Source organism: Eumetopias jubatus, unplaced genomic scaffold (genome assembly GCF_037043125.1).
Source record: "Eumetopias jubatus isolate StellerSeaLion01/CBP00866 unplaced genomic scaffold, mEumJub1_p1.0 scaffold_10, whole genome shotgun sequence".
NCBI lineage: Eukaryota > Metazoa > Chordata > Mammalia > Carnivora > Otariidae > Eumetopias > Eumetopias jubatus.
The window spans coordinates 51,701,934-51,720,712 of NW_028274816.1; the positions used below are offsets into that span (position 1 = coordinate 51,701,934).

The 18,779-nt window shown below is 59.1% G+C and overlaps 2 protein-coding genes across 2 annotated transcripts; both read right to left on the reverse strand.

The window, feature by feature from the left end:
- Positions 1–30: 30 nt before the first annotated feature.
- Positions 31–7,129, reverse strand: HIPK4 (homeodomain interacting protein kinase 4). The gene is made up of 4 exons (XM_028095638.2): positions 6,573–7,129; positions 2,602–2,958; positions 1,051–1,899; positions 31–308 (listed from the first exon to the last, which is right to left on the reverse strand). The coding sequence occupies exons 1-4, from the start codon at positions 7,035–7,037 to the stop codon at positions 129–131; spliced, it is 1,851 nt and encodes a 616-aa protein (XP_027951439.2). The 5' UTR covers positions 7,038–7,129; the 3' UTR covers positions 31–128.
- A 2,290-nt stretch (positions 7,130–9,419) lies between these two features.
- PRX (periaxin) lies at positions 9,420–17,667 on the reverse strand. Its single transcript, XM_028095665.2, has 3 exons — positions 17,266–17,667; positions 13,929–14,125; positions 9,420–13,280 (listed from the first exon to the last, which is right to left on the reverse strand). The coding sequence occupies exons 1-3, from the start codon at positions 17,447–17,449 to the stop codon at positions 9,624–9,626; spliced, it is 4,038 nt and encodes a 1,345-aa protein (XP_027951466.1). The 5' UTR covers positions 17,450–17,667; the 3' UTR covers positions 9,420–9,623.
- Positions 17,668–18,779: the final 1,112 nt, after the last annotated feature.

The following is an 18,779-nucleotide window of genomic DNA, read 5'->3' on the forward strand; positions in this document are numbered from 1 at the left end:
GTAATGGGAAATTTCTGAATAACTGTCTTTCTGTAAGAATAATACGTGGGTTCAGGAAATGGCTTCTGAGGAAGGGATACCAGCCCAGCTAGCGCAGCCCCTAGTGATGGGCAGGGGTGGGGTCACCATCAGCGGTGCCCACCGACGTGCTGCAGAAAGCTGGTGGCCCGGGGCAGACCGTGCGGGTGAGCGTGCCGGGGTGGGAGCCCCTGAGCCCGTGGCCCCCTGACACCCTCCAGGGTCCAGGCTGGCTCACTCAGCCATTCCCCAGGGCAGCTGCTGGGGTCGAAGAGCTCAGAGCCCGGCCTCTGTTGGGGAGGAGAAGAAAGGACCATCAGCCAAGGAGCGCCCGGCCAGCCCCTCCTGGACTCTCTCCAGTCCCAACTGAACCCTTGTGACTTCCCAAGGGTGATTTTATAGGTCCCGAACCCTCATCGCAACTTGGGGGCTCAAACAGTGTGTGCGGAGACTTCAATGTGCTCTGAGGGACTATCAGTGTCTCTGAAGCTTTGTCACTTCTTCCTGAGGATGGGTGAGCACCTGCTAAGGCCTTGTTGTGAGTGTTGGGCCTTTATCACTTCCTATAGGTGGATTAAGGCGTTCTGAGTTTCTGTACAGCCTGAAGGTGGATTAGTATGTGCTGAGCCTCATCACATCATAAGAGTAGGTTAGTGTGTGCTGAGCCTTATATCCTGAATATGGGTGTGTGCTGAGCCTTACATCCGGAAGTGATCAGTGTGTGCTGAGCCTTATCACCTTGTAAGGGTGGGTTAGTGTGTGCTGAATGTTACATCCTGAATACAGGTTAGCGTACGCTGAGCGGTATCAAATCCTAATCATATCCTGAATGTGGGTTAGTGTTTGCTGAACCTTGTCACATCCTGAGAGTGGACTAGTATGTGTTGAACCCTGAGCCAGCTGCAGGCAATGCAGATGTGGGGTTAGGGGGGAGGGAGGGCCAGGCCTGGTTCACTGTACCCCCCCATCCTGGAGCTCGGGGAGGCCCTGATCCCAGAACCACCCGCATCCCAGCCAACCCACCGGGCTCACGTCAGCATCCATGGTCATGTCCTTGATGTCTGGTCCATCCCCATCCCGCTGTGGGAGGGTGGGTGGCTCTGTGGAGGCCCCGCGGCGCTCTCCTTCTGCCCAGCCGCTGCCCCGGCACGGTCCATCATCCTCAGGGGAGGCCTGGCTCAGCCGGATGAGGTTGCTGAAGTTGGAGTCAGACTTGGAGCCTGCGGGTGGCTTGCGGGCCTTGTGGCGGCCTGCCAGGCGGCTGCCATAGAAAGCCAGGATGGGCTCAGGGCCTGAGTCGGGCATGCGGCGGCCCGCGGCGGCGGCTTTGAGGGGGGCCAGCATGTCAGGCACCACGTCGGCTCGGCTCTCACCCCACAGCCCCCGCCCCACCTCCTGCAGACTCAGGTCGTCCAGCTGATCAATGGCCCTTTGCATGCCCGGCGCCTTCTCCTCGCAGAAGAAGGGCCCGCTGCCCACCACACTGCCCATGCCCACAGCCTCCTCCTCCTCAGCCAGACGGTAGTAGGGGGGCCCGTCTTCCGCCGCAGCTGCCACCGGCGTGGGCAGCTTGCCCTCCACCTGCAGCGAGAGGCGGCAGCCACGAAGCGAGAGCTGGTAATAGCGGGTAGTCTCGTGGGCGCTGCGCAGCTGCTGCATGGACACGAAGGGGTGGCACAGGGCAGCACTGGGGCTGATGCGCTCATGCGACTCCCACGTCAGCATGCGCTTGATCAGCTCGACCATGCTCTTGAGGTCGGCGTGCTCCGCCAGCACCTCGCGGTCCGCGACGGGCAGCCGACTGGCCGCCCCGCCACCGTTCACCGTCTCAATCTGGTCCAGTGACTTGAGCATGTACTTGCGGCGCTCCAGGGGGCGCACCTGGTGGGACACGGTGGGGGCACGGGGTTGACATCGAATCCGGGCCTTGGGCCTCAGGTGCTCCTGCAGTGGGGCCCACATATGACCTACTCCCTCCGCCCCCAGTTTCCAGTCTGCCCTCTGGTCTGGTCCAGGGCTCTCTGGTTGCCATGAAGTCCACACACCTGAACCTAGACTTCCAGTTCTGCCCATGATCTGACTTGGAGCTCTCTTGCTGTGGGGAAAGCCCCTCTAGTCCGACCCAGAGCCCTCCTACTGCTGCAGGAAACGTACCAGATTGGGTTCTTTGGTCCTCCTGCCATCTCACCCAGAGTCTCACTGAGCCAAGTTTCACTTCTCCCCCAGACCTCCGGGCCTCCCCAGAGCCATGGCTCCAGCCCCTACCAGCGGCTAGCAGAGGAGCTGCCCTCAACCTCTAGTCCCCCTTGGAGTCAAATCCAGATCCCTCTTGCTCCTGCAGCCTCCACCCCCAAGCCCAGCCCACCAGGCCTCCCAGCTTGCTTGCTCTGCGAGCTTGCCGAGCCCTTGCCATGAAACTCAGAGGAACTACCATGTACTTCCAGTGTCACCTGGGGTCTCACCCACATCTCTCTTGCTGTGACTTGCTGTGATTTGAGCTGACCCTCAAACTTCCGGCCCTCTCTGAGGTCTAGCCCAGATCTTGTCGATGTAGCAGCCCCCACATCGCCTGCCCTCCCCTACCTTGGTCTCAGCCAGGTAGTCGGCCGAGGACTTGAGCTGCCAGGGGTTGCCGGCATCGGGGTGGGGGTTGCGCCTGAAGAAGTGGTGGGCCTTGCGGGCGGCGTGCAGCAGGTGGGGCTTGGGCAAGCCCTGCGTCTCACAGATGTAGCGCACCTGGTCGTACTCATTGTTGCCCGGGTAAAGGGGCCAGCCCAGGTGCAGCTCGGCCATGACGCAGCCCAGTGACCACACGTCCACCTTCTCGCAGAAGGGCAGCCCCAGCAGAATCTCAGGGGCCCGGTAGAAGCGCGACTGAATGTATGGCTCCTTGACATAGCGCACCTCGCTGAAAATGCTGGCTGAGCCAAAGTCAATCACCTGTGGGGAGGGGGGGAGGCAGGTGGGTAGGGCAGGGGACAGGGACAACCAATCTAGGTCTCCCCCGTGGCTGTCGCCTGTGTCTCTCTGCACCTGCTATCTGACTGTCGCTGTGTCTGTGAATCTTTATCTCTTGTTTATGTGCCTATCTTCGCCCGTCTTAGTCTCTGGTTTTGTGTTTGTCTCTGTTTCGTTCCACTAGGACTTATGCCTGTGAGGTTTAGGACCCCTCTCTTTGTCTTTCATGCCACACCTCGCCCATCAGCAAATGTTGTCGGCTCCACCTTCTGAACAGATCCAGACTCTGCCCCCTCTGCGTCCCAGCCTCGGCTTCCCCCGCGCCGCCCCATCCTCCATCATCTTTCACCGAGGCTGATGGAGGGGCCTCCTCGCTCGTCTCCCTGCTCCCTCCCCTCTGTGCCCCAGTCTCCTCATCATACAGACCCCCTGAGGCATCCTGTGTTAAAAGCCAACGTCCTCACTGTGGCCCCCAAGGCTCGAGCAATCTGCCCCATCACCTCTCTGCCTTCAGCGCCTCCTGCTTTCCCTCTCACAGGTGTCCCACTGTCCTTGAGCAAGCCAGATGCCTTCCCAGCTCAGGGCCTTTGCAAAGGCCATTCCCTCTGGCTGGCATGCTCTTCCCCCAGGTGTCCACACGGCTCCCTCATCTCAGGTCTCAAATGTCACCTTCTCAGTGGAGGGGACCTCCCCTGGCCATCCTATGAAAAACAGCCTCCCCCTCTTCCTGGCTCCCTGCTTTTCTCCAGAACTCTTAACACCATTTCACATCCTATATATTTTACCTTTTAGTCGAGTTCATTGTCTACCCAGCTAGGATGCCAGTCCCATCAGGGTAGGGATTTTGTCAGTTCGCTGCTCATCCCTAGCCACCTAGAACAGTGCCCAGCACACAGCTAGGGGCTCAGTCAGGAATGAGTGAATGAATGAATGAATGAATGAATGGACTTTTATGTCCCTGCCATTCTGCTTCCTTCTGCCTTTTTTATATGTCTTGTTCTTTCTTTGCCTCTTCACTGCTTGGCTGTTCATTGTGTCTCTCAACAATCTGTGTCTCTCTCCGTCCCCATCCCTGGGTCACCTGCTAGGAAGACACCTCCCTGAAGCCCGTTCTATTCTGTCTTCATCATCAGGTACCTTGGACACCCCTCACAGCCCCCCACCCCGCAGCTCCCAGGACGGGGCTTGATGAACACCCACTGCTCTAGCGCTGGGGACGGTTGAAAGTCTTTTCTCTCCCAATGCCGCTGGGAGGCACCCTGTGCCACTTTCACTCTGAATCTCCAAGACTCTATCTTGATCCCTGCCTCAGTTTACCCCCTCTGAGTTTCTCTGCTTTTCATTCAGCCATCCCTCACCTTCTATTTGCAGAAGGTGGTACGATGGAAGGGTTATTAACCTGCACTCTGGGTGCGGACGGCTGAGGCCTGAATCTCAGAGCATGAGGGACCCAGGGCACTCAGTGTTCACGGGATCCAGTCATTCATGCATTCCACAGACACAGGAGGGGGGCCAGCGCCGGGTGTTGTGGATCTGTCCTGTCCATCCCCTGCTCTGTTTGTGGGAGTCTCTCCTTCCTTGGGGCTCTGTCCTTCCATCTCTTAGGGCTAAATGATCTGCCTTTTCCTGCCTGCCTACCTCCCTGTGACTCTGACATTCATTTAGCATTGACCCCTCCTCAGCACTGTGCTGGGAGATGCCAAGGACACAGTGGTGACCAAAACTGACCAGGCCTTGACTTCATAGCCCCACCTGCTCCTAGTTCGGACCCTTCACCAGACAGTAACAAGCCCAGAAGTGGACAGAGGGGCCGGGTCTGGGATTGTGGGACAGAAGGAGGAGGGGTCCTGAGTGAAGGGGCCAGGCCTGAGCTGGGGGACATAGGCAGGGGGCCAGGGCAGAGGGGCCAGGTCTGGGATTTGGGGGCAGAGGTAGGGGTCCAGGGTGAAAGGGCCAGGTCTGGGACTGGGGGTCACAGGTGGGGGTCCAGGACTGGGATAGGGGGCCCAGGGGCTTGTGACATGCATGGGAGGTGCTTCTGTGTGCCCAGCACAGGGTCAGGTCCAGAGTGGGTCTTCAGTAAGTGTTTGTTTTTTGTTTAAAGATTTTATTTATTCATTTGAGAGAGAGAGCACAAGCAGGGGGAGAGGCAGAGGGAGAGGGGGAAGTAGACTCCCCGCTGAGCCAGGAGCCCGACATGGGCCTCGATCCCAGGACCTGGAGATCATGGCCTGAGCCAAAGGCAGACGCTTAACCATCTGAGCCACCCAGGCGCCCCAGTAAATGTTTTTGTTGTTGTTGTTTTGTTTTGTTTTTTAAGATTTTATTTATTTATTTATTTATTTGACAGAGAGAGGGAGACAGCGAGAGAGGGAACACAAGCAGGGGGAATGGGAAAGGGAGAAGCAGGCTTCCCGCTGAGCAGGGAGCATGATGCGGGGCTCGATCCCAGGACTCTGGGATCATGACCTGAGCTGAAGGCAGTCGCTTAACCAACTGAGCCACTCAGGTGCCCCCCCCCCCAGTAAATGTTTGTTAATGAACAAACTGTCTGTGATGAAGAATGGCACTTCCATCCTTCCAGTCACTCGGGCCATCAGGCTCTCATCTCCAATCAAGTCCTTTCTGACACCTCACATAAGATCAGTCAGCAAATCCTGTTGTCAGTAGCTCCAAACCTACCTAGCAGGCACCTTGTCCCTTCCTCCCACTACCCCGACTCCACCTCCACACCCAGGCCTCCCACCTGGAGCAGAGCAGACACCCCTCACTGCTATCCTGATCCTGCCCCTGGCAGGCTATTGCCCTCATGCCGCCAGACGGACCCTGGGAACACCTGAGTCAGATCACCGCCCCTCTTTGCTCGGAAGCCTCCTGTGGCCCCATCTTACACAGAATAAAACCGGTCCTCATTGTGGCCCACGAGGCCCTGTGTGTCCCAGCCCTGTCACCTCCCTGATCCCATGTCCCTCCTCTTCTCACTCTGCTTCAGCCACCCTGGCCTCCTGGCTGCTTCGCAAACATATATAATTAGATCACTCCTACCTCAGGGCCTTTGCACTAACAGTTCCTTCTACCCAGATGCTTTTCCCCAGATGTCTACATGGCGACCTCCTTCCTTTGGGACTTTCCTCAAATGTCACCTTCTCAGTGAAGCCTCCCTCACGGACGTGTCTACAATTTCACTCACTACTACCCCCACCGATCCACGCCCCACGTCCTCCTCTGCCCTGCTTTATCTTCTCTCCTTCTCACTCACATACCACATTTGACTCATTTATCTTGGTGACTCTGTTTCTCCCACTAGAATGTCAGCCCCACATAGACAGGACTGGGCCAGAGAAGCTGAACAATGAATTGGAGAAGGAGCGGGGAGGTCTCAGGTCCAGGACAGGGAATGTCAGAATCGGGACAGGGAGGTGGGAGGATTTGAGGGCCAGGAGGTGGGGAGAGGCATCATGGGCAGGGAAGGGGAGACCTCAAGGCTGGGAGGTGGGACAAGGGAGACCTTAGCGACAGGAGAGTGTCCAGGGCTGGGGGAAGCTGGGAGAAGACAAGAACGAGGGATGCTGCCACGCCAGGGCCGCCCAACTCACCTTGACCCTGAAGGGGCAGCGGGTCTGGTCCACCAGCATGATGTTCTCGGGCTTGAGATCAGCATGGATGATCGCCAGCTCCTTGAGCCGGGCCAGGGCTCTGAGCACCTGCAGGGTGACTGTGCGGATGTGGCGGGCAGGGAGGGGTGCGAAGTTGTTCTCCTTCTGGAATTCGAAAAGGTTTTGCTCCAGCAGCTCAAAGACCAGGTAGAACTTGAGGGCGTCATGGAAGAACTCGAGGAAGCGGATGACGTGGGCCTCCTCTGGGTCCAGACCCCTCATGCAGCGCAGTAGCTTCAGCTCATTCTTGATGATGCGGTTGCGGTAGGCATCGTTCTTGAGGATCTTGATGGCCACCATCTCGCCCGTGCTTCGCCGCCAGCCCTTGGCCACCTCCCCGAAGGTGCCCTTGCCCAGCACCTCGATGATGTCATAGCAGTCAGTCTCGGACTGGATGGTGGCCATGGTGCCCCTGCCACTGGCCGCAGCACTGCCGCCACCCCCGCCCCACAGGCTCTGCCTTCGAAGCCTTCCGGCCCACCACCGGCTCCGAGGCCCCCCCAGCAGGGGAAAGAGAACCGCACTCGTGCCTCCCGCTTCGAGGTTCACCCCCACCTCCCTGGCACCCCCCAGCCCCCTGGGCCACACTGCCAGTCTGCCAGGGGCCACACCCCTCCCCTGAAGTCCTCCTGGCTTGGGACAAGGGGCCCCAGGCCCCCCCAAATGGGTTCCAGCGTTGCTGAGTGGCTCTGGTTCTGTTGTCGGAGACCTGAGCCCCAGGCTGGAATGGGGGGTGGGTGGCAGGTTGAGCCCCCTCCCCCACCCCAGTGGCGGAACCCCGGAGGGGCTGGACCCAGGTGAAGGGTCGACTGAGAAGGAAGTCCAATCCTGGACCTCTGGCATGGAGGACTGGAACATTCATTCCTAAGCAGAGGTGAAGAGCTTGGGGGATGCGTGCGTGCGTGCGTGCGTCTGTGTGTGTGTGTGTCCCTGTGTTCAGCAAACACCCGCCCCTGCCTGTGGCTGCCACGGGGGAGGGAGGTGCCGCTGAAGCAGGACCAGGTGGTAAAAGGTCTTGAATGCCAGGCTAAGGAGTTTGGACCCATTTATCTGAGGGCAGTGGGGAGCCACAGAAGGGCTCTGAGCAAGGGAGGACAGGGTCAGATTTAAGTGTCAGAAAGCTACCGTGCAAATAAGAGTGGCAGGGACAAGAGTGGAGGCCCCGAACCTGGAGCGGGGCCCAGGGGAGGGAGGTTGGGGTGCAGGGGAGGAGGCTGGTGTATGAGACAGGAGGCTAGGAGGCCAGGCTGTGGGACGGACAGGTTGTGGGGGGGAAGGAAGGAACCATCCAGAACAAGGCCCAGAGCTCAGGGATGGTCCCTGGGACAAGGACGTGGATAAGGAGCACTTTAGGGGAGAAAATGCTGATGTCAGATTAGGAGATTGAACACTGAAATCTTTATAGACATGTCTTGAGTGCTTTAGAAGCCTTATCCGATCCTTACACATAGGTTTTAATAGCTCCATTTTATGGAAGAGAAAATCAAGACACAAAAATGAAAAGAATGCCTAAGGGCACCCAGCTGGGTGCCAGCGACACGCTTTGACCCCAAGCATTCTGGCTCTAGACCCAAGCTCTGAACCGCTGCCGCGTCCAGGGGAGGCACACAGGGGACACTAGATTCCCATGTGGACCACAGGGAGGGTGACCCGGTCTGGGGAGGATGTGGGGAAGGATGAAGGCCTGGGAGGAGTCCTGAGGGCCCAAGGGGCAAGAGGAGAGAGAGCAGGAGTGGGGAAGAGAGAAGAGAGTGTTCAGGAAAGAGGAAGGGACCTCGAGAAGTCAGGACAAGGGAGCCAGGGGAAGCCCTCGGCGTGGCCACAGAGAGATCACTATGGACCCTGACAGGTCAGCCGTGGTGGGAGGGAAACCCTAAATGTTGCGGGGGGGGGGGCTGGGCAAAGGGTGTGCGCCATAGGTATAAATCATTCCTGCCATATTTGGTGGGGACGAAGAGAAACCATGTGCCCCGGAGGTGACCCGAGGGAGGCCAGCTTTAACGGAGAAGGTGCTGGAGTAAGTCAGGCGTGTGTGACAACTCCAGGGCATGGCGGGATGTGAGGATGGTGGATGCGCAGATACGGGGACGTCGGGAGGACACTTGGGACTGGACAGAATGTCTTCTTGTCCCAGCCTGGGGCACTGCGGAGAGACGTGGGGGCGTCGGGAGCTCCTTGGTGCGGGCTTAGATCCTGTGTGGGGTTGGGGCCCTGGGAGCCAAGGCCCAGCCCCTGACAGGAGCTGCGGACCCTGGGACCTAGTCCTAAGAGGCAGCCAGGGATCTGGGGTAGAGGCTCTGAACCCTAGAGCCTGGGGAGCGGACCAGGAGGGGCCTTCCTGGGTGGGGCCGGGGCGGACGGGGCAGTCAAACACGCCAGACAGGAAAGCGATCCCCAGGATGCAGAGGTGCTCTTGTCGATGAGATGGCCAGCAGAGGGCAGATGGGTAGCAATTGTTCTGCTCTCTCAGGGACCCCCAGGGAGGTCCTAGTGGGAGGGGTTCCCCCAGGACAGGCAGAGAGGCCTCAGCACAGGGGTCTCGCTCAGAGGCCCTGGGGAATCCTGAACGGCAAGGGCAGGCCCCGTCCCACCCGGCCCACGGCGAATCTTCCCGGACTCTCTTCAGACCTGGGGTGGCCTGGTGTCTCCCCTCAACAGAGGCTCTCCTCAGGCCAGACTCAAGTAAGTAGTCCCCCTCCTTGGGGACCTCTTTCCCTGCACCCTCTCCACCCTCCCCTGTCCCCCCCGCATTCCCCTTCCACCCACCCACAAAACCCAACACAAGGCTACCTCTGGATTATTTTATTCACATGGCTTGGCAAGATACAGGCACTCCTGCCAGGGAGCCGGACATAAGGCCTCCCTGGCCCGGTCCCTGTCTGTCACCCACCTCCCGGCCCTCTGAGGGTTAGTGCTAGTTATCTCACACACAAAACAAAGAGGAGGCGGGGATGGGAAGATGGGAGGGGACTCTCCCTCCGCCCCGCAGCTTTAGACAACTGCAGCCTGCGCCCCCTCCATCCTGGCGGGGCCTGGAGCCCCTGTCTCCGAAAACCCCACGCTGGGCAGCCGGACCCGGAACCCACTCTCTTCCTGGTCCCCGCTCCCACTCCGGGCCTTGGGGCTTAGGGACACCCGGGGGAAGCGGAACTTGGGCGACTTCTCCCCCCCAGGGGACTTGGAGGCTGCCTCGCCCTCCTGGCCCCGAGAGGCCTTGGAAGGGGTGGCCAGGCCCACGCGGGGCAAGCGGACCCGGACTCTGCCTCGGCGCCCAGAGGCCCCTTCCCCGCCGCCCTCCTCCTCCTCCTCCTCCTCAGGGCTCGGGGAGCCTTCCCCAGTGACCGCCTCGCTCTGGCTGAAGCCCACCCGGGGCAGCCTGAGTTTGGGGCTCTTGGTCTTCTCACCCTCCTCAACGCCCTCCTTGGCCCGAACCAGGCCAAACCGGGGCAGCCGCACCTTGAGCTTGTGTCCGGCCTCCCCGTCGCCCTCGGCCACCTGGTACTCAGCATGGCTGCTGCCCACGGCGGGTGGTGAGAGCTCCACGTCGGGCAGTGAGAGGTGGAAGGTGCGCTCGGCCCCTGCGGACTGGTCTCCAGGCCCCTCTTCCCTGGCCTCAGCTCTGGCCCCCAGCGTGGGCATCTTCAGCCTCAAGCCACCCTCGCCTGCGGCTGCCTCACCCACCTCTCGGCCCAGCCCCACGTCCAGCTCAAGCTGGGGCACTGACACAGCGGGCATCTTGAAGACACCCTCACCTACCAACAGCTCACCACCTGCCACCTGGGCTCCAGGCAGAGACAAGGTCACCTGAGGCACCTGGACCCTGTAGCCTGCTGTGCCCTCTGCTGATGGGGCTGCAGCCTTGACCTGCTGGCCAGTGGTGGTGCCCAGGCCGGCCTCCCCGAAGCTAGGCAGCTCTACCTGGGGCAGGGAGATGCCCAGGGGCATCCTCAGCGCCCCCTCCTGGCCCTCAGTGCCTGCCGGCCTGGTCACGGACACTTGCGGGCCTGAGAGCCGTACTCCACTGACAGCCACCACCCCCTCGGCCCTCCCTTCCTCCTGGGCCCCCAGTGTGACCAGCTCCACCTCAGGGATCTTAAGCTGCCCAGCCACGGACTCTGGCTTTTCTCCCGGGCTGACACGCCCACCCTGGAATTCAGCTTCCTTTCCTCGAGCCAGCCCAAAGGAGGGCATCTTCAGCTTGGGTATCTTCACCTTCCCATCCCAACCCCAGCCCTTGCCCTCCAGCTCGGCCACCCCTGGCGCTAGTTCTCCCGCCTCAGCGTCCCGGCCTCTGACCCCAAACTTGGGCAGGCCAAACCTGGGCCCCTTGACCTTGACATCAGCCCCCGCCACCTCCACCTTGCCTGTGGGCAGATGGGCATCCAGGCTGAGCTGTGGGATGGACAGATCGAGGGCGGGCAGCAGGCCTGCCTCCCCTGCCCCTTTGGACTCAGCCTCAGTCCCCGCTCGGGCCTTGGGGAGTGAGATGGCGAACTTGGACACCTTCAGCTTGGTGGGCCGCCCGGCCCCCTCAGCCTCCGCCTTGGCCACCTTGGGCCCCGAGAGTCCAAACTTGGGCAGGGAGAACTTGGAGGAGGGCTTGACTTTCATCTCCATCACCTCTAGCCGCCCTTCCTCAACTTCCACCGTGGGCAGCTGCGGAGTAACGATCTCAACAGAGGGCATCCGGAAGGCCGCTTCCCCGACCCCTGCGGCCGCCCCACGGCCCTCTGCCCGCTCCACCTTGCCCGCTTCGGCTGCTGGGACCTGCCCCTCCAGGCTGAGGGCCCGTGGCAGGTCTAGCTCCACGGAGGGCAGTGTGAGAGAGGGGACACCCACACGAGCCTCGGGACCCACCTCTGGCTGCAGACAGGGAAGTGTCACCAGCTTCCCAGAGACCTCAGCCCCTGCCTCGCCTGGCTTGCCTCGTGATGGGGACTCCGCCCTCCCTAGCTTAGGCATGGTCATCTTGGTCATCTTGAAGCCAAATTCCATCCCCTCTGCCCGCTCTGCTTTTAGCTGCACCTCCGGAGCCTTGGGCAGCTTCACCTCGGGCGCCTTCGCAAGATGCACCTCTGGGACCTTGGGCACCTGCATTTCCGGCAGCCGCATCTCCGACACCTTCGGCAGCTGCACCTCTGGGAGGTGGACGTCGGGTACAGCCATCTCGGGCACCTTGGGGAGTTTTATCTCCGGGAGTTTCATCTCGGGGAGCTTCACGTCAGGGACTTTCATCTCCGAGACCTTCGGCAGCTGCACCTCTGGGAGGTGGACATCAGGCACGGCCATCTCAGGCACCTTGGGGAGCTTCATCTCCGAGACCTTCGGCAGCTGCACGTCGGGGAGCCGCACCTCGGGCACGGCCATCTCAGGCACCTTCGGGAGCTTCATCTCGGGGACTTTGGGGAGCTGCACTTCGGGGAGACGCACGTCGGGCACGGCCATCTCAGACACCTTTGGGAGCTTCACCTCGGGGAGCTGCACGTCGGGGAGCTGCACGTCGGGCACGGCCATCTCGGGCACCTTCGGGAGCTTCATCTCGGGGACTTTTGGCAGCTGCACTTCGGGGAGCCGCACCTCTGGCACAGCCATCTCCGGCACCTTCGGGAGCTTCATCTCTGACACTTTGGGGAGTCCCACCTCTGGGAGTTGCACGTCCGGAACGGCTGCCTCCGGCATCTTCGGGAGCTTCACCTCAGGAGCCTTCGGGAGCTTCACCTCAGGCCCCTTGGGCATCTTGACCTCAGGGGCCGAGACCCCAAGGCCAAAGGAGGGCATCTTGATGGTGGGCAGCTTTAGCTTGCTCTCAACAGCAGCTTCGGCGGCAGCCGGCCGGGGCTCCAGGAGTGAGATCCCGAAGGTGGGCATCCGAAGTCTAGGCCCCTTCACCCTGGCCTCGGGGCTGCCCTTGGCCACCTTGGCCTCGGTGACTTCCTTTGCTCGAGCCCCAAAGCGGGGGAAACTGAGGCGGGGCATCTTCAGGGCCACCTCAGGCGCCTCTCCTCGGGCCTCCACCTCCACACCCGGCAAGGCCAGGTCCACCCCTACGACAGGCGCCACCACATCCAGGGTGGGCACCGTCACTGCCACAGCCCCTTCCCGGGTCTCCAGGCAGGGAAGTGTGGGCAGAGTGGGTAGCGAGGGCAAGGTGGGCAGCTCCACTTGGGGGACCTGGATCCCTAGGGCCGCGGGCTCCACAGCAGGTGCAGCAGGGGCTCCTAGTCCAAGGGTTGGCAGGTGGAGGGCCACCTCTCCCAGCCCCTTGGGGACAGACACCTGGGGGACACCCACCTCGGCGCCTGGCAGCCGGGGCCCAACCAGCTCCACCTGGGGGGCTGTGAAACGGGCTCCTGCTGCCACCTCGGCCTCCACTTTGGCTTTCCTTGGGGAAGGAACAGCAACGGCCAGCCGGGCCGCCTGGGCCTCTTCTGCCACTTCTCGGACGCGTAGCCGAGGCAGCTGGAGGCGCCGGCGGGTTGGGGCAGCTGGGACGGGACCCTTGGCAGCCTCGGCTTTGAGGCCCCGACGCAGACGGGAGAACTTGGGAAAGGAGAATTCGACGTCAACAGGGGCCAGGTCTGCAGGGGCCCCCAGGGCCCCGGGCACCACCATCTTCTTCTTCTTCACAGGGGACAGACTCTGGATGTTCTGGGGAGAGAGGAGAGATGCGGGAGGCGGTGGGACAGTGGGAGGCTCGGGGAAGACAGGGGGAACCCCATCTGGCATTGCACCAGGCTGGGGATGTGTTGGATGAAGCATCTTGTCCCCAAAAACACCAGCCCCACTTCCTTCCTGTCATTTCACAATGACTGCCCCCGTAGGGCAAAGACATTCATTTAGAATCTGATAATGAGTCAACACGAGTGTAGGAACTAGGACCCAAGACTTCTAGGTCCTCATCCAGGATTTCCCCCAATACCTTCATTCTAGAGATGGGGAAACTGAGGCCCAGAAAGGGAAAGAAACTTGTCCAGGGTCGCTCAGCAGTTAAGTTTGCAGCACTCAGGCTTTAACCCCTGGGCTTCCTGGTTTGGAGTCTCCTGGTTCAGGACCACTGGCAAGCCTAGAGATGATGCCTCTCCAAAGTGGATAAAGGCCCTGGTCTGAGATGGGTGGGTCCCCCGCCCCAGGGAGGAGTTTAGGGGTGGAGAATAGGAGGCGGAGGGTGGGATTAGCGTTGGGTTAGTGACAAGACAGAGGGCAAGGCTGGCCCACGGTGTGGAGGAGTAGGGCTCACGGCGCAGAGACTGGATCGCTGGGGCAGTCCAGAGCCGGGGCCGGGCTAAGCACGCGTACCAGCTTGGCCACCTTGGCCCGTGGGCCCTTGATCTCGTAGCCAGCCACGGTGCCAGGCCGCAGCGCCAGGTCCCCAGTGGGCACAGTGCGCTTCAGGCAGAAGGAGACCTTGTAAGGCTCGGCACATTGCAGCAGGCGTAGTGCGTCCTCGTACTTGAAGTTCTCGAAGAACACACGGGCGCTCAGCAGCTGGTCTCCTGCAGGCAAGGTGGAGGTGGGCAGGGCGTGGGCACCTCCTGGCTCCACCCAGGCCTGGTTCCACCCACTTCCCTGGAGTGAGCTCAGAGAGGCCCCGCCCCAAACTATGGCCCCTCCTATTCCCCCTGCCCCCACCCCCCAGCACAGACTTGAGAAGCAAAGTTCCTCCCAGTTTGAGGTCCAGACACCCTAGGGTGAAGCACCACCCCATGGCCTTAGCCCCGCCCGAGCTGAGCAAAGCCACGCCCACTCAAGCCACGCCCATTGCCTTTCCACTTCCCTTCCCCACTCTCACATTTTATTTTATTTTATTTTTAAAGATTTTATTCGCAGGGAGCCCGACTCGGGCTCAATCCCAAGACCTTGGGATCATGACCTGAGCCCAAGGCAGACACACTTAACCGACTGAGCCACTCAGGCGCCCCCCATTCTCACATTTTAGACACTGATTTTGTTTCCTTTACTGAGAGGACAGAATCAGAACTTCCAGAAACTCCCACGCCATTACTCACCCCCCTACTCCTGTGGCTATTTACTCTACTCTCCACCTATTCCTAAGAATGAACTGTCCCCACTTCTACCTCAGGTCAGCCTTTCCACTGCCTTCTCAGGGACATCCTGTAGCAGTTCTCCCCTCTCTCCCCACATCACCAATTTGTCCCTTTCCTATGTTATTCCCATCAGCATACAACATACCATTATTTGTCCCATAGGAAAAGCTGTCCTGACCTCACTCCTAGAGCTCCTGCTGCATTTTTCTGTTCATCTTAACGGCAAATGCACTGAGTTGTCTAGCTGCCTTACCTCCACTTCTCCAATCACACTTCTGACACCCTTTCCAGAACCTTGAATGGCTCCTCTCAAGGTCCCATACCTCTGTGTAGCTAAGTCCAATGATCAAGTCCCAGACTTCACCTGAGGGGACCTCACAGCCTTCGACCTAACGTCACTCTCTCTCCTTCATCCACTTGTCTGGCTTGGCTTCCAGGACGCCACACAACCTCTAGAACCTCCTGGCGGTTTCTTCTCAGCCTCCCCATCTCCTGGATCTCTTAATGACACACGGTCCCAGAGTTCAGGCCTTGGACCCCTTCTCATCTCCATCTCCATGCTACACTCACCCCCTAAGGAAGCTCATCCAGATTATGGTTTAAAGACCATAAATTGGTGGGGGGGTGGAGGGATGGGTTAGCCCGGTGATGGGTATTAAGGAGGGCACGTACTGCATGGAGTACTGAGTGTCATACAAAAACAATGAGTCATGGATCACTACATCAAAAACTAATGATGTATTGTATGGTGACTAATGTAACATAATAAAATAAAATTAAAAAAAAAAAAAGACCACAAATGGGCTGACAAGTCCCAAGTGCATCTCTCCAGCCCAGCACTCTCCCCGCCATTCTAGACTCATATATCCATTTGGCCCTCCACAACTTCATCTTGGCCTCCAACAGACAGCCCTCACTTGACAGATCCAAACTGTACTCCTGGTCTTACTCCAAACAAGCTCCAGCCCCAATGTTGCCCATTTGTAGAACCAACAACTCCATCCTCAGGTCAAGAATCCCTGGACACATCCTTGACCCTTCTCTTTTCATCGCTCCCCATATCCAGTCCTGAAGACTCCTCCTTCAAAATATATCCAGTATCCAAACCTTTCTCTTCATGTCCATTAACACGGTTTTGGCCCTGAGCATCACCACCTCTTACCTGGATAATCAGAGTAGACTCTGTGTGTGTGTGTGTGTGTGTGTGTGTGTGTATTTATTTATTTATTTAAAGTGAACTCGGGACACCTGAGTGGCTCAGTTGGTTAAGCATCTGCCTTTGGCTCAGGTCATGATCCCAGGGTCCTGGCATCAAGCCCTGAGTTGGGCTCCCTGCTCAGTGGGGTGTCTGCTTCTCCCTCTTCCTCCCCCCCTCCCCCCCACCCCTGCTAGTTCTCACTCTCTCTCAAACAAATTAAAAAAAAAAAAAACCCAATCTCTACACCCAACGTGGGGCTCAAACTCACGACCCCGAGGTCAAGAGTCTCATGCTCTACTGACTGAGCCAGCCAGGCGCCCCCGGAATAGCCTCCCTGCTCCCCACCCTGGCCCCTTCAGTCTACTGCTAATGCAGCATGCTGTCCAACACAGCCAATTCATGTGCCCCCTCCACTCACTCACAACCCTCCCAGATTAAAAGTCAAAATCCTCCCCATGGCCTATAAAGCCCTCTGAAAAATGCCCTTTCCTTACCACTCTTGGCCTCATCTCTTACTCTCTTCCTCTCTAATTCTACTGCATCCACACTGGCTCCCTTGCTCTTCATCAAGTTAGGCACACCCCAACCTCGGGGCATTTGCACTAGCTGTTCTCTCTGCATGGAATGCTCTTCCACATGGCCACATAGCTCACTCCCTACCCTCCACCAGGTCTTTCCTCCCTTCCTGGCTCACCATATTTAAAAATACAACTGTCCTACAGGCACCCATAGCACACAATGCCTTCTAATTTACTCTGTATTTTACATATTTTGCTCAAATACATCTCTCTCTACTAGAAGATAAGTTCCATAAGTGCAGAGAGTGTTGTCTGTTTTGTTCACTGCAGTAGCCCAAACACCTAGAATAATATCTGAAAATAGAAGGCACTTAGTAAATAGTTGTTGCATGAATAAATCACATCGGCCTCATCCATGTCGCCTAAAATATCCCTTACTTACTAAAGCTCCCCTCCATACCCCCTCCAAGTTAACTCCACCTCTTTTCTCCAGCCCCAACAACAAAAACAACAACTAGTGCTTAAATAGTGTTTACTGCGTGTCACTTAGCTATGCGCCAAGTGTTTTCAAATACTGACTCATTTAATCCACGTAATAACCCTGCGAGGTGAGTACTAGGATTATTCCCATTTTCGAGATGAAAAAAACCAAGGCACAGAAGATCACAAGCTAGTAAACTGCAGATCTGGGAGTCAAACCGACACCATGAACCTCCAGAGCCCGCACTGAGCCACTGCAAGGCCGACACACAAAGCCCCGCTCCAAGCCATTCTCCCCGCCTCCTTGGGGGCCGGCCACGCCCGGGATCCGGGGCGGATTCCTAACCCCGCCTCCTCGGAAAGGCCCCGCCCCATGCTTCCGCCCCGCCCACCTTCCTGCAGGCTGAGGCTCCTGGCGGCGGGCGAATCCTCTCGAAGCTCGCGGACAAAGATTCCCTCCTTGCCGCCGCCTGCTACGTTAATGCCGCTGACCCCGGTCTGCGCCTCGGTCTCCACGATGATCTCCACCAACTCCGCCCGCCTCAGCTCCTGCGGAGGGCAGCGAGAGGCCGCCATGGGGCGCTAGGGCAGGACCTCGCCCAGAGCCCAGCATCGCGCTTAAAAGCGGCTCTTAAACGGGTCCTCCAGTTACAGGCCTCTGAGCGCGGCTCAGGCCGGCCGTGCGGGCCCACCCACTCCGGCATCTTCCCTTTAAAGAAGCGCGAGGGCCGCCTGCTCTCTCGCACCCGCTGCCAGGCTCAACGGTTCCGTCCACTCTTGGGCCGGCAGGAACCCCGGGGCCGCCGTCGAAGGGGCGGGGCGAGGGGCGGGGTTGTAGAGGAGGGGCGGGGTAGCGAGGCCAGAGGGAACCGGAGTTGTGAGAGGCGGGGCTGTGCCCTTGGGGGGCGGGGTCAGTCCGGGGGCGGGGCTAGGGGGTTGGCGTGGGATCGGACCGCTCTGGCGGATTCAGCTCAGGCCACGGAGGAGGGGCTAAAAATCTGAGAGGGGTGTGGCTAGAGAGTAATACGCGGAGGTAAGGCGGGGACCCGTAGTCTAAGGGTGGGATTGAGGTATAGGAAACGGCTTTAATAAACAGCCGAGCAAGGGGTGGAGTGAGGATGGGATTCCGAGGAAAGGGCTGGACCTTTACGTGGTACAGGATGGAGGGGTGAGGGTGAGACGGGGCTCTTTGGAGGCTCGAACGTGTGTGAGACTGTACCCTATTGTGGACTCTGTGACCCCAAGACCTGCACAACGCCTTTGGGAGAGGGAATCCAGTGAAGGGGGGGTGCGTGGGTAACGAGTGGTGGACCAGCAGACGTGGCATTCCTGGTATTTACTGTAAATGGTGCTGACCTGGCCCTGGCCCAGCAGCGCCCTCCGGGATTCACATCCGGGGCTTAGAAAAGGCGGTGAGAGACCTCAGTTCCACAACCGTCTAGGAACGCAATCTGCTGTGTGTCTCTAGGGGGAGAACTTTGTCCTCTCTGGGCCCATTTCCCTACTGTAGAGTTGGGGGACATGCGTGTACCGGAAGGAGTGCCTGTGAGCTGAGACCTGAAGCAACAGGGATCCGAGAGGATGCTGTAATGGACAGGGCATCAGGGCTGACATAGACTGGAGTTAGGCCCAGGGCTTGGAGAGGGTTAGGGAGGCAGGTCTAGGCCCGCAGTGGCCCTGGGACTAGAGGGCTGGGAGGAGCATGGTGAAAAGAGGGGAGAACAGTCGTGGTAGGGGCAGCAGGGAACAGCAGGCCCATCACCACCACCCTGAGGCCCTGGGCTAAGCATTTTATGTACAGCATCTCATTTCATCCTCCCCACAGCTTGGACTGACACAAAGGAAGACACAGAGGCAAAGAGAAGCGGAGTGATTTGCCTAACGCCACACAGCAGAGTTAAGCAGC

Coding starts and splice junctions, on each gene's coding strand:
- HIPK4 (XM_028095638.2), bottom strand. CDS start 7,037: ATGGCCACCATCCAGTCCGAGACTGACTGCTATGACATCATCGAGGTG. Junction 1,900..2,601: donor ACTACCTGGCTGAGACCAAG/GTAGGGGAGGGC, acceptor GTGTCCCACCAG/GTGCGCCCCCTGGAGCGCCG. Junction 309..1,050: donor ACATGACCATGGATGCTGAC/GTGAGCCCGGTG, acceptor CCTCCCCAACAG/AGGCCGGGCTCTGAGCTCTT.
- PRX (XM_028095665.2), bottom strand. CDS start 17,449: ATGGCGGCCTCTCGCTGCCCTCCGCAGGAGCTGAGGCGGGCGGAGTTG. Junction 14,126..17,265: donor GAGCCTCAGCCTGCAGGAAG/GTGGGCGGGGCG, acceptor CCTTGCCTGCAG/GAGACCAGCTGCTGAGCGCC. Junction 13,281..13,928: donor GGGCCAAGGTGGCCAAGCTG/GTACGCGTGCTT, acceptor CTCTCTCCCCAG/AACATCCAGAGTCTGTCCCC.